The sequence below is a fragment of the Trichoderma ghanense genome (assembly GCF_004382785.1).
Source record: "Trichoderma ghanense strain CCMA-1212 chromosome Unknown scaffold_12, whole genome shotgun sequence".
Taxonomy (NCBI): Eukaryota; Fungi; Ascomycota; class Sordariomycetes; order Hypocreales; family Hypocreaceae; genus Trichoderma; species Trichoderma ghanense.
Window position 1 is genome coordinate 393,991 of NW_027395675.1, and position 16,359 is coordinate 410,349.

Below are 16,359 nucleotides of genomic sequence, written 5' to 3' on the forward strand. Positions count from 1 at the left end.
CAAATGCTGGAGATCGATGGCATCGCCGGCCAGCTTGTTGGGGCCTGCAGCCGAAAGGACGCTTGGGGTTGTCCATGAACCTGCCACGCCCACCGCCGCCGGGGCCCATGTTTGCAGTCTCTTCGGCCTTCTTTTCTTGCTTTGTTTCCATCTCTATCTAGTGGGACTTTGTCAACGGCAGCCAATGTTTCTCTTGCCCACACCAGCCGTTTCGGCCCATTGTTCGGCGAGCTCGCATCAGATGATGGAGTTCGGTCTTGGAGGCTCACGGAGAGAGAGGGACATGAGAAGCAGAGTCCCAAAAAGGACCAGGCATCCGCCTCTATTTCAAGCTTCAGGGTTGCATCGTAGACCTTCTAGGCTCGGACCGATTCCGGATCGGCAGAGGAAAAGCGTCCAAGAGCTTTTGTTCTCTGTTCGTCCCCGATGAAGCTGTCCAGGAACGGGAATAGCTCTGGTTACTGGAGATGCCCGCGAGGTTTGGCCTTGGCGACCGAGTGCGCGTTCGACTATCCGGGAATGGCCTCGAAACAGTGTTTCGAGACTTGTCAGCGTGGAAGCAAGGATACCCAAGAGGCGAGTGCTACTCTTGGTTGCATCGAGGATACACTGAGGGCCAGGGTGTCAAGGCGGGATGAGGGTCTAGGAATGAATAGTAGTAGTAGTATACCGAACTGATATAAAAAGCATCAAGGATCCCCAACTTCTGGAGTTATTGCTCACCAGGTCAAGTCATCAAGTCGCCTTCCAGTCCACTTCTCTCCTGCAAGCCGTCAAGAGCAACAGGCCAGCCCAACTTCCTCCAAGCCATCACCATGACTCTCAAGCACTCCGCCCTCGTCGCCCTGGCTGCTGCCATCGGCGCTCAGGCCCAGGTCTTCACCGTCAACTGCGCCCCCCTGACTCAGTTCCGAGGTGACCCTATCGTGTCTCCTGGCGTCATGTCCTCGCACGTCCACGCCGTCGTCGGTGGCACTGCCTTCTCCTTCAGCACGACCCCCGAGCAGGCTCGAGCTGCCACGGCCACCACCTGTGACAAGATCCTCGACAACAGCAACTACTGGCAGCCTCAGCTGTACCACCAGCGCCACGACGGCCAGTTTGAGCTCGTCACCTTCCAGGGCAGTGTAAGTCTTTGTGGTTGAGGACGATATTGATAGGATCCAATCAAGATGTGGTTGGGCTGACACGCACTGCTCCCAGGCTACCTACTACATTGCCCGTGCCTGTGACTATGCTCCTGGCCGACAGAACTGCAACGGAGCTCCTCTGCCCATTGCTCCTCCCGCTGGTCTCAAGATGCTCGTCGGTGACCTGAACCGACGGTAAGCGAACATCCCGCCGGTATAGCTTGTCCGATGGATTCTAACGTCAAAACCAGCACCTTCAACTCCTCCAGCTTGGAGGACCGTGCCATCTCGCACGTCTGCCTCGACACCCAGCCCGTTCCTGATACCAACGGATTCCCTACCCGCCAGTGCCAGCGAATACGGTCCGAGACCTTTTTCCAGTCCTGCTGGGACGGAGTGAACCTCGACTCCGCCAACCACAAGGACCACGTATGTCTTGCATCTTTTCAGCTTTCCACGCGCTATCCGCTGACAATGATACTACAGGTGTCCTTCCCCGCCATTGGCGACTACAACACTGGCGTGTGCCCGCAGTCGCACCCCAAGGCCATCCTCTCGGTCTTCTACGAGTTCTTCTACGACACCGGCTCGGTCAAGGACTTCAACCGCTTCGTCTACGCCGACGGCGATGCCACCGGCTACAGCCTGCACGCCGACTACTTCCAGGGCTGGAAGGACCAGAACGCCCTCGAGAACGCCATCACCACCTGCACGGGCCCCAACGGCGTCAACGACAAGGGGTGTAGCTTGAATGTCGGCCCCAACGGCCCCGGTGTGTCTGGCCCGCAGAAGCTGCAGACTCCTGCTCCCACCGAGAACATTGGCCTTAACGGCCCTATCCCCGCGCTTCCCGGCAACAACCCCATCCACTAAATCACTCGACGAACAGGTGTGAGAGGGCTGGAAGCTTTTTGGACGATGACGACGACTACAGCTGCAAAGAGTTGAGTCGAAAAAATCAGACGCTCATTGGGATAGCTGGAAACAGGCTTTGCAATTTGGAGGATAAGTGAGTTGGATGGATGCACGACTGATGACAAAGTTGATATAAGGCTGTGGCAATGGCTTTTTGTAACTATCAGCATTGCCACGAGCTGTCTCATGTGGTGGATTCTACCATGCACATAGTTAACATTTACTACATAGGCAATGAATGATGTACATATGCATTGTTGTTTTACTTGACCAGTACCTACTCTACATGTATTACATGGTGCCATGGTGCGTTGGCAGCCGTCACAGCCGTGCCCTCACATTTAATGCAGGGAGACTGAACTTGATTCAACAAATGATATCATAGGAGATCTACGCAAACGCTTCCCTTTTGCTGATGACCGAGGATAGAATGCAGACCGTGAAACATTTATCCTAATGAAAGGGGTCGGGTGTGGCGGAGTACTCTATCATAGTGCTTAGGATAATGGTCAAGATAGGAATGTGTTAATGGCATATACGTCAATCACGGAGCCCGCCGAGCGGTGTATTACTGTACTGTGAGATGCACTCCGTATTGCCAAGGGATCTAAATGAAGAGGAGGGGGTTACATCGCGCCCTTTGTCGTGCTGTACTCTTACTACCTTACTCCTTACATGTACACCGTCTCTGGCTGTTGTCCTGCACTTTTGCCCAGATTATTTCACTTTGGTACGAGTAGAACAGAGACAACCGAACTCGGAATCGAAAAAAAAAAAAAAAAAAAAAAAAAAAACCAAGATGGAAGAGGAGCAAAGAGGAACAAAAAGGGAAGCCGCTGAGGCGCTTTGGACGAACGGGGAATCGAACCCCGGACCTTTCCCAGGGAGGAAGCTAAACCACTGCCAAGTTTGTTGGAGAGGTTGATGCTAAGGGAAAATTATACCACTAAACCATCCGCCCATTTAGACGCTCTGATTGGCTTGTATGGTGGCGAGAATATTCCTGTTCATGAATCTAGATGATGCTGAAAAAAAAACGGGACGCTCTCTGTGAGGTGAATACGTGGGATAGAGACGAGAGAAACGGTCGAGTGGGTTACAGTTGGTCACCGTTTTCGATTTGTAGGGTCGTCGTTGTTGTACCGTTACCTTCTGATGAGAAGAACCTGGTTTGAGTTGTTGTACGGCACTCAGCTAGCGGTTATCCTGGTGAGGCATCTTTGTCCTGGCATCTTCCCTTTAGCCTATAATCTGCTCGACGATCTTGCGTAACACAGAGTATGCTCGTTATGCCCTCTCTCGTTGAAGCCATATGACCTAGGTTCTCGCCCTCTTTCGGGTGACACAATTTTGCGGGGAAGAGTCTCGGCATTAAGGTGACCATGGTTACGCTCAACCGTCGGCCGACCAAGCTTACTAAACCAGGACGCAGCAGCATTACTGTCCCAGCAGAGCATGGACCCGTTGAGCTCCTCGTCCTCGTTACTCCAGGTATGTGCTCGGCATATCATGGATTGCTGTTGGGATTCGTGGCACAGACATTGAGCACGGAGTAAGCTCCGTTGATCTGGCTGGCGTAATAGGGGGATTGCATCACTGATTCAAACATTTGCAGCCTGCACATTCCAAGACTTGCATCTCTTGAACATCTGAGAACGTGAGCCATCAAATAATTCGTGGCTTCCAACTCCACCGGTCTTGCGTCAATACTTCTAGAAGACTCCCTAGGTAGATCTCGGAACCCAGCCTCCCTTTGACCGCCAGTATGTAGGGCATCCTCCCTAGAAATCCCACCAGCATTAATAGCATGAATCAGAAGCGGCATAAATATTCAATGGAATACGGATGTTTGGTAGCGCTTCGTATAACGCTATGATCATCCACGATGGAGTTGCGTTACCGTTACCAGATGCAGCTCCCGTTTACTGCATGTTCTGGTCTATTCTAGGAATACGAGCGGCGGCGGATGCGATCCCCACACGCTAATCGGAAGCCTTACGCAGTGTAAATCGAAGCTTAAGACATCGGCAACGTTGCAAGTGGGCGTCGACGGGTTGTGTCTCGAGACAATTGAGATGCCTTTTAAGTCACTGAGGTCGATTGACGACAGGCCCGCACAATACAGCATTTCCGTCTGTGTCTTTGATTAGTTAGGGACTATCAAGTCTCTACGTCTCGTCGGTACTCACCTGCCGGAGATCAGGCCATGACCCGATGATGTGGAGGGATGAATCCCTGCAACGCAATGCTGAATGACGCTCGTCCCGAGGCTGGGCCAGCCCTGCTGCATCGCCACCGCAAATCGAAAGACAGCCTCAACATGCCAGCTCCAATACGAGGATGATGCAAGGGTGTTGAATGGCCGCTGCGGGCCGTGACCGCCTCTGGCAAGCTGCTCGGGTGATCGCATCCAATCGATATGTCTCCCGACATTCCTGTAACCACAAAGGATGAGCTGGCTTGGGGCCTTGATCGTGCCAATACGAGTTGCGAGCGTGAATGTCTTCTCCACTTGGGTTGGCAACATTTCCAGGTTTTCAAGGTACACAGACACAGCTCGATCAAGTATATAAGGAGACGAGACAGACCCAACCTTGCAGCTCTCTTGTCCATCGTCTTCATCCTTCTCTGGCCGGCTCAGTCTGAACCCTACCTCGATTCTATCCAACTCAAAGCACTCTACCAAACATAAACACCCAGTCAAACGAATCCCCAACCATGCAGCTCACCAAGACTCTCCTCGCTACCCTCCTCACCGCTTCCACCGCCTTCGCGGCTCCCACTCCCGCCGACAAGTCCATGATGGCGGACGTTCCCGAGTGGACAATAACCGACATGAAGCGCGTCTGCAACAAAGCGGACACCAAGTGTACATGGACCTTTGGCGTCGACACTCACCTCGCCGCCGCCACCCCGTGCACATACGTCGTCAAGGCCGACGCCAACGCCTCTCAGGCCAGCGGCGGCCCCGTCACCTGCGGCCCATACACCGTCACGTCCAGCTGGAGCGGACAGTTTGGCCCCAACAACGGCTTCACTACGTTTGCGGTTGTCGACTCCGCCAAGAAGCTCATCACTTGGCCTGCTTATACCGATGTCCAGGTCAAGGATGGCAAGGTGGTTTCGCCCAACCAGAGCTATGCTCCTACCACCCTGCCCTAGAAAAGGGGATAAGATATAATCTCCAGACTGTCAAGCTACGCCTAATGAGTTGTTTCAGCAACTGGTGTTGGATGGATCGAAAGATATGGTTGCGAAACGTCACTCAAATGTAATGTAATCAGACGATAAGTTATGATAATACAAAATATTTTTCTATATTCTGGTTCACTGAGAAAGAATCGTGCGTATAAGAAATCTCTTGAACAGAGACATCGCAAACATTGATCGAATCTTATGATAGTGCCTCCCCCCCCGCCTTCAATTCATATGTCTTAATGCACCTGCTGCGGCTGAGAGCCCTAAATGTAGAATAGTCGACACTTTACCTTGTTAAGACGTTGATCTAGATCGTCGGGATAAGCCCTAGAACCTTATCTTACTGATCTAACCTTATATCCCAGTTGCCTGTTCAGTCCCAAGTTAATGGAACGCCACAATGGATTCGACATCCTGCTATGCACTTGAGACGCTTCTATGAAAGTTGGAAAATAGACCCCGAAGCTTAGGTATGCGAACAGCAGAAGGAGTCTCGTATAATTCTAACTTATTCCATGTAAGGCCCTACTGCAGTATATGCAAATGTCAATCCACATAACTCTCGCTCGGCATGAAAGTTCTGGGCGACAGCCCCCTTCGGGAAAGCCTCAAAGCGTAAAATTGGCGTAGCTATCTCTAAGTAGAACATCGTAACAGAACCGTATCTGATTTGAAGGGTATAAAATGCCCCTGCTCCTCAAGTCTACAGCTCCTGCACTCTTCTACTCTCTCGCATCTGCTTCGTATAACTTCTCTTCGAAAGAGCTTTTCCTCACTTTCACTCTAAGTCTTCATCTTTCCTTGCACAACCACATCATTCCTTGCAACACCCTCACAATGGTGAGAGTAGCCGAATACTTCCCACCTCTGGCCCAGCCACGAGATGGCAACCTGTCCACCTCCAGGCGCAACAACCCCCAGACGTTGCGTCGCCGTCAACGCGAGGACGCCTCCATCCTTCGTCGAGGCGCTATCCCGCGTCCCTCTCACGCCCGCCCCGTCTACGTCGTGATCAACAACATCGCGATACGCACAGGGACCGGGCGCCCACCAACCCCTGCTGTGGCGGATGATGCCAATGAGTCGGAACCACTTGAGACTCAACCATCCGCCGTCGGCATTGTGCAATCTGAAATGATAACAGATGCCCAATTGGCTATTCAGATGCTCAAATTGGGCATTGAGGTGGTCGCTAAGCGATCTACCACCATCGAGAGTCGCCCTGCTCAGCCTGGGTATCGACAGCTGTTCGAGAGACTGTCTCGATATATATCAGGGCTTTGGTCCTGAGCGGGATAACCGTTTCGGGGAGGGACGACGCCTTTTTCTGGACCTGAGGGCCATTCGCCATACCATTATCTGGGCACCCGCTGTGTTTTCACGAGCCTTGGGGGCTCAAAGCCTGGCTTGTAACTGGCGAGTTTCAGGTTTGGAGAGGGCAACTGTCTCCTTCCTCTTTATCACGGCGCGGGATATTGGAGTCTTTGATTGTCTGCAAGATTTTTTGAGGGACCATCCGGATATGGAGTTGGATTAGACTAGAGATGCTTTGCCAGGTGGGCTTACTGATGAGAGTTGTATACCCTTTGGTTTGCTTGGATATTCGAGACAAAGAAATACCCGGTTGTCTGGCGAACTCAAGAGATATGATCTAGAATAATTGAGAGAGTATGCTAATACAACGTGGTTTACTACGATTTCGCCTGTACAAATCACATGCCTGATCAACCCATCACGTATATGACCTAAAAGACTTCTCCTGGCATAATACCTGTAAGCGATTCCCATTGCCAGTTGTACTAAGCCGATCAGGTTGTACAAGGACAAGAAGTACTGTGATAAGAAGCAAGCTAGAGCGACAATTCCTGACCTCAGCTGATGTGTGTGCATCTATGCCCAACTCTGGACACTGAAAAGTAACCCTCACTTGATAGACGTCCATAGTTTTTTATCACTATTTCAGGAACAAAGATTCCGTTGCCGTCCCGCGGTGTTGCATCAACTTTACCTCCTCGCATCCGATTGGCCTGCTTGACAGGGCACTTCTGCAGGAAGCGCTATTCCATGAAGAGGAAGCAGTGCGCAGCATGTAGAAGAGCATGATGCTGCAGAGAAGGAATGGCCTGAGCAGTTGAAACTCCAGACTGGCACAGTTTGGCAGATCTCCCTGCAGATAAGATCGGAACAATTGCTCGCCAGCGATACTCTGGAAGTATATATAGCATCTGCAGCAAGAGGCAGTGGTTCATCTTCCAGTCCGTAGATGCTGGACTTGGTCCATGATTTTGTCCGCCTTTCAGCTTGGCGTCTTCCAACCGGTTCTCCGCGGTAAATCACCTTCCAAACTTGACCAAATGCCCCATCCATAGCCAGGGGTCCTTTTCAGCTCTCAGATAGCCCGCCGATCATGAGTGGTTGTGAGGCACTAAATGCGGGGGATCGAGCCCAAATGCTCTACCAAACAACACGGGAGTCAATGGGAGAATCTGATGGCGTCGAATCATCAAGCTGAGCCAGGTTGGCAATGCTCCACCAAGGGCAATCTGGATAACTTACGATACCTGAGTCAATATATTACTTCTGAACGACAAGGGTCTTCCCAGTGCGCTTTCCATGTAAAGATCCTCGCGAGAAGGGTTACACCGTCTCAGAGTGACGGCCTGGCCGAATATATAAGGTCCTCTCATGCCCCCGACGCCGACTGTCTTCAGAAAGTCCTTTGACTCAGGCAACTTGCAATAAGCCTTCGAAGACTATACCACCTCGTCATGAAGTTCCTGACTCCCATTGCCGTCCAATTGGCGGCTCTTGCCTCTGTGGCCAGCGCAACCGTTGCAGGGTTTGACATCTCTCATTACCAAGCCACCGTCGACTTTGCCAAAGCCTATGCTGATGGTGCACGCTTCGTGATCATCAAGGTTCATATTCAGTTCCCAGTATTTGCCAGGAGATAAGAAGCTGATGGACTGCTTAGGCTACCGAGGGCACCACCTACACTGATCCCAGCTTCAGCGATCACTATACCAAGGCCACCAACGCTGGCTTCATCCGGGGCGGTTACCATTTTGCCCAGCCCGCCTCCTCTTCCGGCGCCGCCCAAGCCAACTATTTTCTCCAGCACGGAGGAGGCTGGTCATCTGACGGCATCACACTTCCTGGAATGCTCGATCTCGAATACGCTCCCAGCGGCGACAGCTGCTACGGCTTGAGCGCGAGTGCCATGGTCAGCTGGATCAATGACTTTGTCAACACCTACCACGCTGCTACGACCCAGTATCCTCTGATTTACACCTCCACAAGCTGGTGGCAGCTGTGCACCGGAAACAATGGCTCGTTCGGCAGCAAGTCGCCTCTTGTTATCGCGCGGTATGCCAGTTCTGTTGGCGCCCTGCCAAATGGCTGGAGCGTTTATACCATCTGGCAGAACAGCGATGCGTCTCCCTGGGGCGGGGATAATGATGTTTTCAACGGAAATCTCTCACAACTGCAGAAGATCGCCCGCGGAAGTTAGATATACGAGACTCGTGGACAGAGCATGACGATGGCGTGCGAAGCTCATCAAAGCACACAGATCACTTCTCTTCCCATAGTCAAAAAAAAAAGAAAGAAAAATAGATAGTACCGGTGTCAAATACAAGGTTTCGTACATAAAACAAGACTGAGCAACGTGGTATAATTTCCAGAAAGTCCAATGAAAGCCACAACCACGCTGTGTCACTTAGTCCGAGACCAAACGGCTAGAGATTGACCTCCTTCAGAGACAACTCGTACAATCTCGCTGCAGCCTCCTCATCATAGGCCCATTCAGCATGTCCGGGATCAATCAGCTTCCACCCCTTCTTCAACGGCTCGCTGAAACGATTCCTTTCCAGGTATTTCCCTCCCTGGCCTTCCAGGTCCCTGCTCACGGCAGCCCATACCGACGTCGACGCACCCTGCTCAGCGTTCATCATGCTCATGAGCGTCGCCATGGGACCGGAGTTGACGACGACTAGCCAATCCTTGACATCCCACCGACTGGGTGCTTGAAGTCCCGTCCTGATCCCTCCCGGGTGCACACTCCACGCATGAAGCCCCTGCGCGCCATACCGCCTGTCGACTTCACTCGCAGTGTATACATTGGCCAACTTACTTTGGCCGTACGCAACCGAGGGCACATATTTGCGCTTTTCCCAGTTCAAGTCTGAAAAGTCCATGGGCGCGTTTCTGTGAGCCGTGGACGAAACGATGATAGCGCGGGAGCAAAAGTCGGGTGTGGCTGATGCTATGAGGATTGGCCTGAGGAGCTCCAATAGCAGGAAATGAGACAGATGGTTGGTTCCCCAGTGCTTTTCGTAGCCGTCGCGCGTCCTACCAAAGGGCACGTGTCGGATGCCGGCGTTTTCGATGAGGATGTTGAGGGTGCTGCTCTTGGACTTGAATTCGTCGACACAGGCGCGGACACTGTCGAGGGATTCGAGGTCCAGCTTGAGGAGGTGAACACGGCCACCGTCAAGGATGTCGCCGAGGGCTTGCTTTGCCTTTTCCAGATTGCGAGCGGTGACGAAGAGGGTCGCGCCAGTGGCTTTCATCGCTCGCGCTGTCTCGATGCCTAGTCCTGAGGAACAGCCCGTGATGAAGACGACCTTGTCGCTCATGGTTCCCTCTCGTTGCTCGTCCTTGATGATTTGGAGGGCAGTAGGTCTTGCGTCGCCGGGGCCATGCTGGTCTGCATGTGCGGCTGCGTACCGACTCGTTGCGACGGTGGTCATTTTGAAGGAGTGCCGTTGTATGGAAATGCTTTGAGTAACTGGTTGAGCGAAGCTGTTGGTTTAAGAGTTTATTTCTTGATGTCTGTCATGGAGAGGTAAGAGTACCTTGACCCTATATATCCTCAAAACGCTCCTCATATTGACAATCGTCTGGACTACGCTGACAGCACTTTCCTTGCATCAGGCGCAATGGATGACATTATGCGGAGAGGCTGAGATTACCAGTATGACAGTGGGAAATATCCTCTTTGGCAATACGATGACCCTCACAAGCCGAATTAGGAAATATCGGCTGACAGAGGGAGATGCGGCACTTCCCGCTAAGATTCTGTGCTATAGATTAATTTGTCTGAGAAGCCGGAACAAACAGTGCAGCAAGGGCCATCTTCACGTTTTCAGTGGTTCACAGAGTTGGAGAACTCGTCTTTAATTCCTGGAAGATTCCCCTTTTAGGGCGGTTCCAAAGAAACGGACCCGTCAGCAACTTCATGATGACTCAAAGTCGACTTCTCTTCTACGAAACAGTTGATGTGCATTTGGCCAATAAGTAATTATGTCTGAGCTCGAGCAATTGAGAAAGGTAGGCATATGATAAGGTAAAAAATTGAGAAAAGGTACCTACAAAAAGTCTAAGTAACAAATTATTGTCTGAGCGGTACCTCTAGATAGCTTCCAAACATCATCACTTGGCTACCGAGCAACTCAGCAACGCCATGGCTTTATGACTGCTCGTGATGGAGAAAGGAAAGCAGATGACTACTATCTGCTGCTATCACTATAGCATCCTAGCCTTGCTATGTGCCTCTATTTCGAGCGGATAGTATAGTTATACAAGACCAGCCTATACTCTGTCTTGATAATTTGGCGATACTGGATAGTTAATCTATGATTCGAATGCAGTCCAATAAATGGGCGAACGACCTAACCGAAGCCATTGCCGTCCCTGCGACATCGAATAAAGGTCTTCCCGTTGCAGGGTCTCCATCTCTCTGCAGCCTTTGCCAAGGCTTAAACCGAAAGCAAAAGCCACTTTTAACCAAAGCTGAAACATGTACATACTCTCAAGTTATGTGCACATTATCACCCGCTACCCCATACACTCCGTGCGTTTCCGCTGCATGAATGAAAATGAGAGCCGTTTTAGGCTATCACGCGCGCATAGCAGTGTAAAGCCTCGTTTCTGATGCTACCGTGTGCCGAACTGATTGGCGAGAATTCCCATTTCTGAGCTCTGGAGCCTGTCGAGCACACCGAACAGAGCCAGCTGATTCCATATCACATACGAGCATAGGGAGGATATCCAATAGGGATTTAGTTAGTGAGGAAGTCAAGAAAGGCATTTAATCAGAAGCAATAAAAGGCGAGCAAAAGGCATGAAAAAGGCGAGACGCGACCCTCCATATCGATGAACACTGGCCAATGCCAAGGGCAAGGCTGGCTGCAGCCTAACAGTATACACTCCCTTGCATGATCCGAAGACTGAAGGATTCTCCCCGCACGCAAGTCCGCATGAGCGCGTGCGCAATGAGTGCTTTAAGAGAGCCACCTGTTTGAAGTGAATATTGTGACATGTACGAGAAGATGATTTGAGAGCAAAGGGACCCTCGCTGCCAAAGCTCAACTATAAAGGACCGGCTTCGCATCGCTGGCAGACGACGGGAAGGGTGATACATTACAATTATTCAGTCTCTTCACAACAGCCACGTGACTTCCGGTTGCACAAGCATACTTCATCGTCCTGAGCTTTCTCAAAACTCCTTCCATCATGCCCACCACCCATCACTGCCAGTGCTGCAACAAGAACGGCTTCTGCAAAGACCACCAAATCCAGTGCAATGTCCACCCAAAAGTCTACTACTACCGCAGTGATAGCACTGGATACCCTAAGAAGTGCAAACAATGCGATCGTGGCTAAGGTGCGCGCGGTGATGGAGAGCCAGCAGGAGCCGAAGCCTCAGAACCTGGACCTGGATGCGGGCGAGGCTGCTATTTTTCGATCGGTTACGCTGCTGGCTAAGGGGGGTTATAACACAGTCTGGCTTGTGAGACTGCATAGTTATTTTGAGGTGAGATACAAGTTGCTTGACTTGAGTGACTGACTCGCGGCCACTGACAACGCGCAGGTTGACCCTTCTGGGTTAAACTGTCAAGACAACGCTCAAGTTGCTACACGCTCTTTTCACGAATATGTCCTGCGTCTCCCTTGCGAAGATGCCCTTCTCCCGTACCAGATCACGAATGAAGTCGCCTTCAAGAAATTCATCAGGACAAAGCTTCCCCATATCCCAGTTCCGCTCGTTTTCTTTTATCAAGGTACGGATGAACAAAACACCTCGTTCATAGCGGAGGAATACATCGATGCCACGCCTCTAAGCTCCAACTGGATGACTCTGGCACCCAATCAGAAAGAGTCCATGGCTAAACAACTAGCCAAAATTACTGTCGATTTTGCGGATACTCATTTTGCGATGATCGGGGGACTGGATCCTGACGACTTTCAATCTGCTCCCACTGTTGAGGGTGTCAAGCTCTTTAAAGGTCGACACAAGTTCCACAGCAACCAATACTACCCTATTGGGCCCTATAGGACCACTAAGGAGTATATTCTTGCCTGCTATCAACGAGAGATTGCCTATTACTCACATGCAGATGACGAAGATATTGAACAAGATCTGTTCCGGGAGATCTCGGTCTCGGACTTCATAAATCAGCTGCAGCAAAAGCGGGATGCTCTGGCGATGATCGACATGGTCGATGAGCCGTTTACGCTTGTTCATGGAGACTTTCATGGGCGCAACATCTTGACCAAGGGCGATCAGATCCTAGGCATCCTAGACTGGGAGTTTGCGGGCTCGTACCCTATAAGTGAGACGCTGTCGGGCGGTGGCATTGACGTTGTGGATGCTGATAGCGAGGAGCTGGACGACGAAAACACGCTGTGGGATCGAAAGATTCGCGATTTGATTCGTGAGGAGGCGGTTGCAAGACGTTGGGGAGGCGGTAAGGCGGACTTGCTGCTGGGAAATGGAAATTTGGAGCTGGCGAGGGCAAGAGTTGAAATGTTTCCTTGATTCTGTGGTGGTATTCTCGTTCGCTCGTTTGTCTGTATATAGTTATCTGTTGGGGGGGTGAAAGCCGACTGCTGCCTGTCATTTGCATTTTTCCACTTTCTGCAATTGCCGCTCGTTGTTTGTTCGTTTGTTGGTTCCGTGACGTTTCTTCGCATTTGATCACTTTACGCGCCCAAGGCTGCATAGGGATCCCTGTATACCTCAGGCAAGCGGGGTTTGACATCCAACATCTTCATGTTCCTGCAACATCGAGCGTGCTCTGGCTTCGCCACAGCTCGTTCTTCTTCCAACATGCATAATAACCAGAAGGGATCGGAATCGTCTGCATCCAGGCAAACACAAGAGCAAGACTCGAATCATGAACTGAAGCCGTCTAACACTGCGACTCAGTCTGATGCGGCTTCTGAAGAAGAAGTTGACGAGGGTAGAGCTGCGTATCGGCCTGGGGGTTTTCACCCGGTCTACATCGGCGATATCTTTGATGAGAGATGGAAGGTTCTGAACAAGGTTGGATACGGCCGCTACTCGACGGTGTGGCTCGTCAGAGATCTACAAGCCAGGTTAGTGCAGCATGCCTTCCATTGATTGTTGTGAAGACACCTCGGCTGAGACTCAGGATCGCAAAGTGACGATGATCCCTCCAAAAAGTTCCGGGCACTCAAGATCCTGAGTGCTGCATACTTACTACGGCCCAGGCAAAGAGACGTTTGAGAAAGAGATTCTGACCCATCTACGCGACGGAGACAAGAGTCATGGAGGCTATCCCTTCATCTGCCATCTCCTCCATGACTTTGAGCATCAAGGCCCGAATGGTACCCACAGATGCTTTGTCTTTGAATTGATGGGCGAAACACTCCGGAGCTTTGGCACCTTATTTCGTGAGAACATGATGCCAGAGCCAGTCATGTGCAAGTTCACAATACAGCTTTTGATGGCGCTTGATTTCGCCCATGAGCACAACATTATCCATACAGGTATGAGCAGCGAATGACCAGGCTTTGTTCCCCAAGGCTGACCAGATTTCGTGGACAGATATCAAGCCGGATAACATTTTTGTCAAGTTTCGTGACTACTCCAGGATCGAATCTGGCTATCTCAAGGAGCCCATGCCCCAACAGGACAGGCAAGAGACGCAGTACCGCCCAATCCAACATCGCCCGCTCGGCCGGTACTACTTCAACCAGGCAGTTACTCGCTTGAGTGACTTTGATGTTGCGCTGGGAGACTGGGGAGTTTCCAGCTAGGCCGACAGGCACCTCTGCGAGGTAATTCAGCCAGTAGTCTTCGCTCTCCAGAGGTCCTCATCGGAGTTCCTTGGGACGCGTCTACCGACTGGTGGAACTTGGGCACTGTGGTGCTGGAAATCTACCGGGCTGTGCGAATGTTTGACGGCAGAGTTGCTCCAGACGGACGGTACGACGTTAAGGAACACCTGGCTGAGATTGTTGACCTCTTCGGGCCGTTCCCAAAGAGCTTTCTTGACAGAGGAAACCAAGAGCTCGTCCATGATATTTTCGATGACGAGGGGCGTATTAAGGATCAGGAGCCTTTCAACCGCCCCGGCCTTGCTTCTGAGGCTTTCATGCCTGGTTTGTCACAGGAACAGCGGGAGGAGTGTGCATCGTTTCTTAGACTGTTAATGAAGATTGATCCCGCAGAGCGTCCGACGACAACAGAACTTTTGCGACATCGTTGGCTGGGTGCGTTACCACCAGCCGAATGATATGCGGAGAGGAGGAGCTTGACTTCCGAGCATACTGTCACCTGAGCATATGGATACGCATATAGATTGATAGCTCTGCAGTCCATTTCAGCCTTGGCCATGTCCGAATCCTGCCACTGCAAGCGGCCGTCGGGAATCTGCCTTGTTGGGGGGAGATATGCACTTATTCGCTTCGCAATGCCAATGGACCCAGAGCCATCTCCCCTTCAAAACCGTTGACTTGTGGTTTCACTGCATGCGCTGTAACCTTGGCATCCTAGGCCTGTGTTTCGTGAGAGCCTCACGGCGGTATCCCACAGTTTAGTTTTAGCTGCCGTGACCCTCTCATCATCTCTCTGTTGTCGTGTTACCATATTCTCTTTGCAACTTGATCTCTAAAAATTACAGACCATGAGCTATGAGCAGATTCACTACGAGACAACTCAGGTCCGAGCTGGCGCCATCAATATGGACAGTAGTACTACGTATCAGCCCCTGATATGGGACTCACCAGGTGAAACAGAAGCAACTTCTACGACTCAAGGAACGAGACTCGGCAGCGGCGCCAACAGTGTCAAGCACGAGAACACTGACGATGTCGCCTCCGTCAAGCCTGTCGCCGGCCGAAAGAGGCCACTGCTCAGGCTCTCTTCAACCTGGTGGATCGAAATCATAACCATGTGCATCAGCTTCGCCTGCATGGGCACACTGGTGTTTCTCCTTGCCCATTTTCAGAACAGGCTGTCATCCGAATGGTCATTCTTCATCAGCTTCAAGGCCACCGTTGCCATTGTGATCACCGCAGCAAAGGCAACACTCCTCGCCGCCGTCTCGGTTTGCCTGAGCCAAGAGAAATGGATGCGCTTCAGGAACAAGTCGCATCGTCTCCTTGACATGGCCATCATTGATACTGCAAGCCGAGGGCCGCTTGGATCACTCAGAATGCTTTTCCAGGTCTCGTGGGGATTCGCAAGCCTCAGTGCCATGGTGGTGATTCTTTCACTACTCACCGATACATTTGCACAACAGGTCGTTCACATCGAGCCGGGCACGTTATATACGCACCAAGAAGGTTCAGCAACCTTTGGGTATGCGCATGGGTTTCGCAACCCCAAGAGCGTTAGGATGCTGTTGGGCTACTGTTAGTCATGAGGGTGCCCTTGTATACACCCCTGGAAACGAGTTTCTGATGTAATATCTGCAGCGGATTTAGCCAATGACACACCTTCCGCGGTGATCAGGGGCCTCCGCCCGTCTAGTTGGACATCGGCATTCAACTGTACTTCTAACTGCACTTGGGATCAGCCTTACATCACGCTGGGCTTCACAAGTAGCTGTACCGACGTTCGGGAGCAGACATTGGAGAATCTGGAATGCGGGTGTTGTACGGAAGCTTCCGACACTCGGCTTCTACGATGGCTTTGGAGATGTCTGCAACATGACGACCCCTAAAGGCGTGCAGCTCAACTTTGTCCCGAGACAGTACGCGATCAAGGTTCTCAATTCGAGCAGTCTGAATGATGGATCCGGTTACCTCAATGGCTCTGAGCTTTTCAACGCCGCCTTCTTTTACTGGGAGCCCAGGAACGACG

General features: G+C 51.5%; 5 protein-coding genes across 5 annotated transcripts; 4 read left to right on the forward strand and 1 right to left on the reverse strand.

Moving 5' to 3' along the window:
- Positions 1–815: 815 nt before the first annotated feature.
- CCMA1212_008507 (uncharacterized protein) lies at positions 816–2,003 on the forward strand (the record flags this gene model as incomplete). The annotated part of the gene is made up of 4 exons (XM_073705639.1): positions 816–1,127; positions 1,204–1,325; positions 1,382–1,559; positions 1,617–2,003. 4 exons carry the CDS (start codon positions 816–818, stop codon positions 2,001–2,003), a joined length of 999 nt encoding a protein of 332 aa, XP_073555909.1.
- A 2,760-nt stretch (positions 2,004–4,763) lies between these two features.
- CCMA1212_008509 (uncharacterized protein) lies at positions 4,764–5,207 on the forward strand (the record flags this gene model as incomplete). Its single annotated transcript, XM_073705640.1, has 1 exon — positions 4,764–5,207. The coding sequence occupies one exon, from the start codon at positions 4,764–4,766 to the stop codon at positions 5,205–5,207; it is 444 nt and encodes a 147-aa protein (XP_073555902.1).
- An 873-nt stretch (positions 5,208–6,080) lies between these two features.
- On the forward strand, positions 6,081–6,533 carry CCMA1212_008510 (uncharacterized protein; the record flags this gene model as incomplete). The annotated part of the gene is made up of 1 exon (XM_073705641.1): positions 6,081–6,533. One exon carries the CDS (start codon positions 6,081–6,083, stop codon positions 6,531–6,533), a length of 453 nt encoding a protein of 150 aa, XP_073555755.1.
- Positions 6,534–8,011: 1,478 nt separating this feature from the next.
- On the forward strand, positions 8,012–8,754 carry CCMA1212_008511 (uncharacterized protein; the record flags this gene model as incomplete). Its single annotated transcript, XM_073705642.1, has 2 exons — positions 8,012–8,161; positions 8,218–8,754. The coding sequence occupies 2 exons, from the start codon at positions 8,012–8,014 to the stop codon at positions 8,752–8,754; spliced, it is 687 nt and encodes a 228-aa protein (XP_073555756.1).
- Positions 8,755–8,980: 226 nt separating this feature from the next.
- Positions 8,981–9,994, reverse strand: CCMA1212_008512 (WW domain-containing oxidoreductase; the record flags this gene model as incomplete). The annotated part of the gene is made up of 1 exon (XM_073705643.1): positions 8,981–9,994. One exon carries the CDS (start codon positions 9,992–9,994, stop codon positions 8,981–8,983), a length of 1,014 nt encoding a protein of 337 aa, XP_073555754.1.
- Between the last annotated feature and the right edge of the window lie 6,365 nt (positions 9,995–16,359).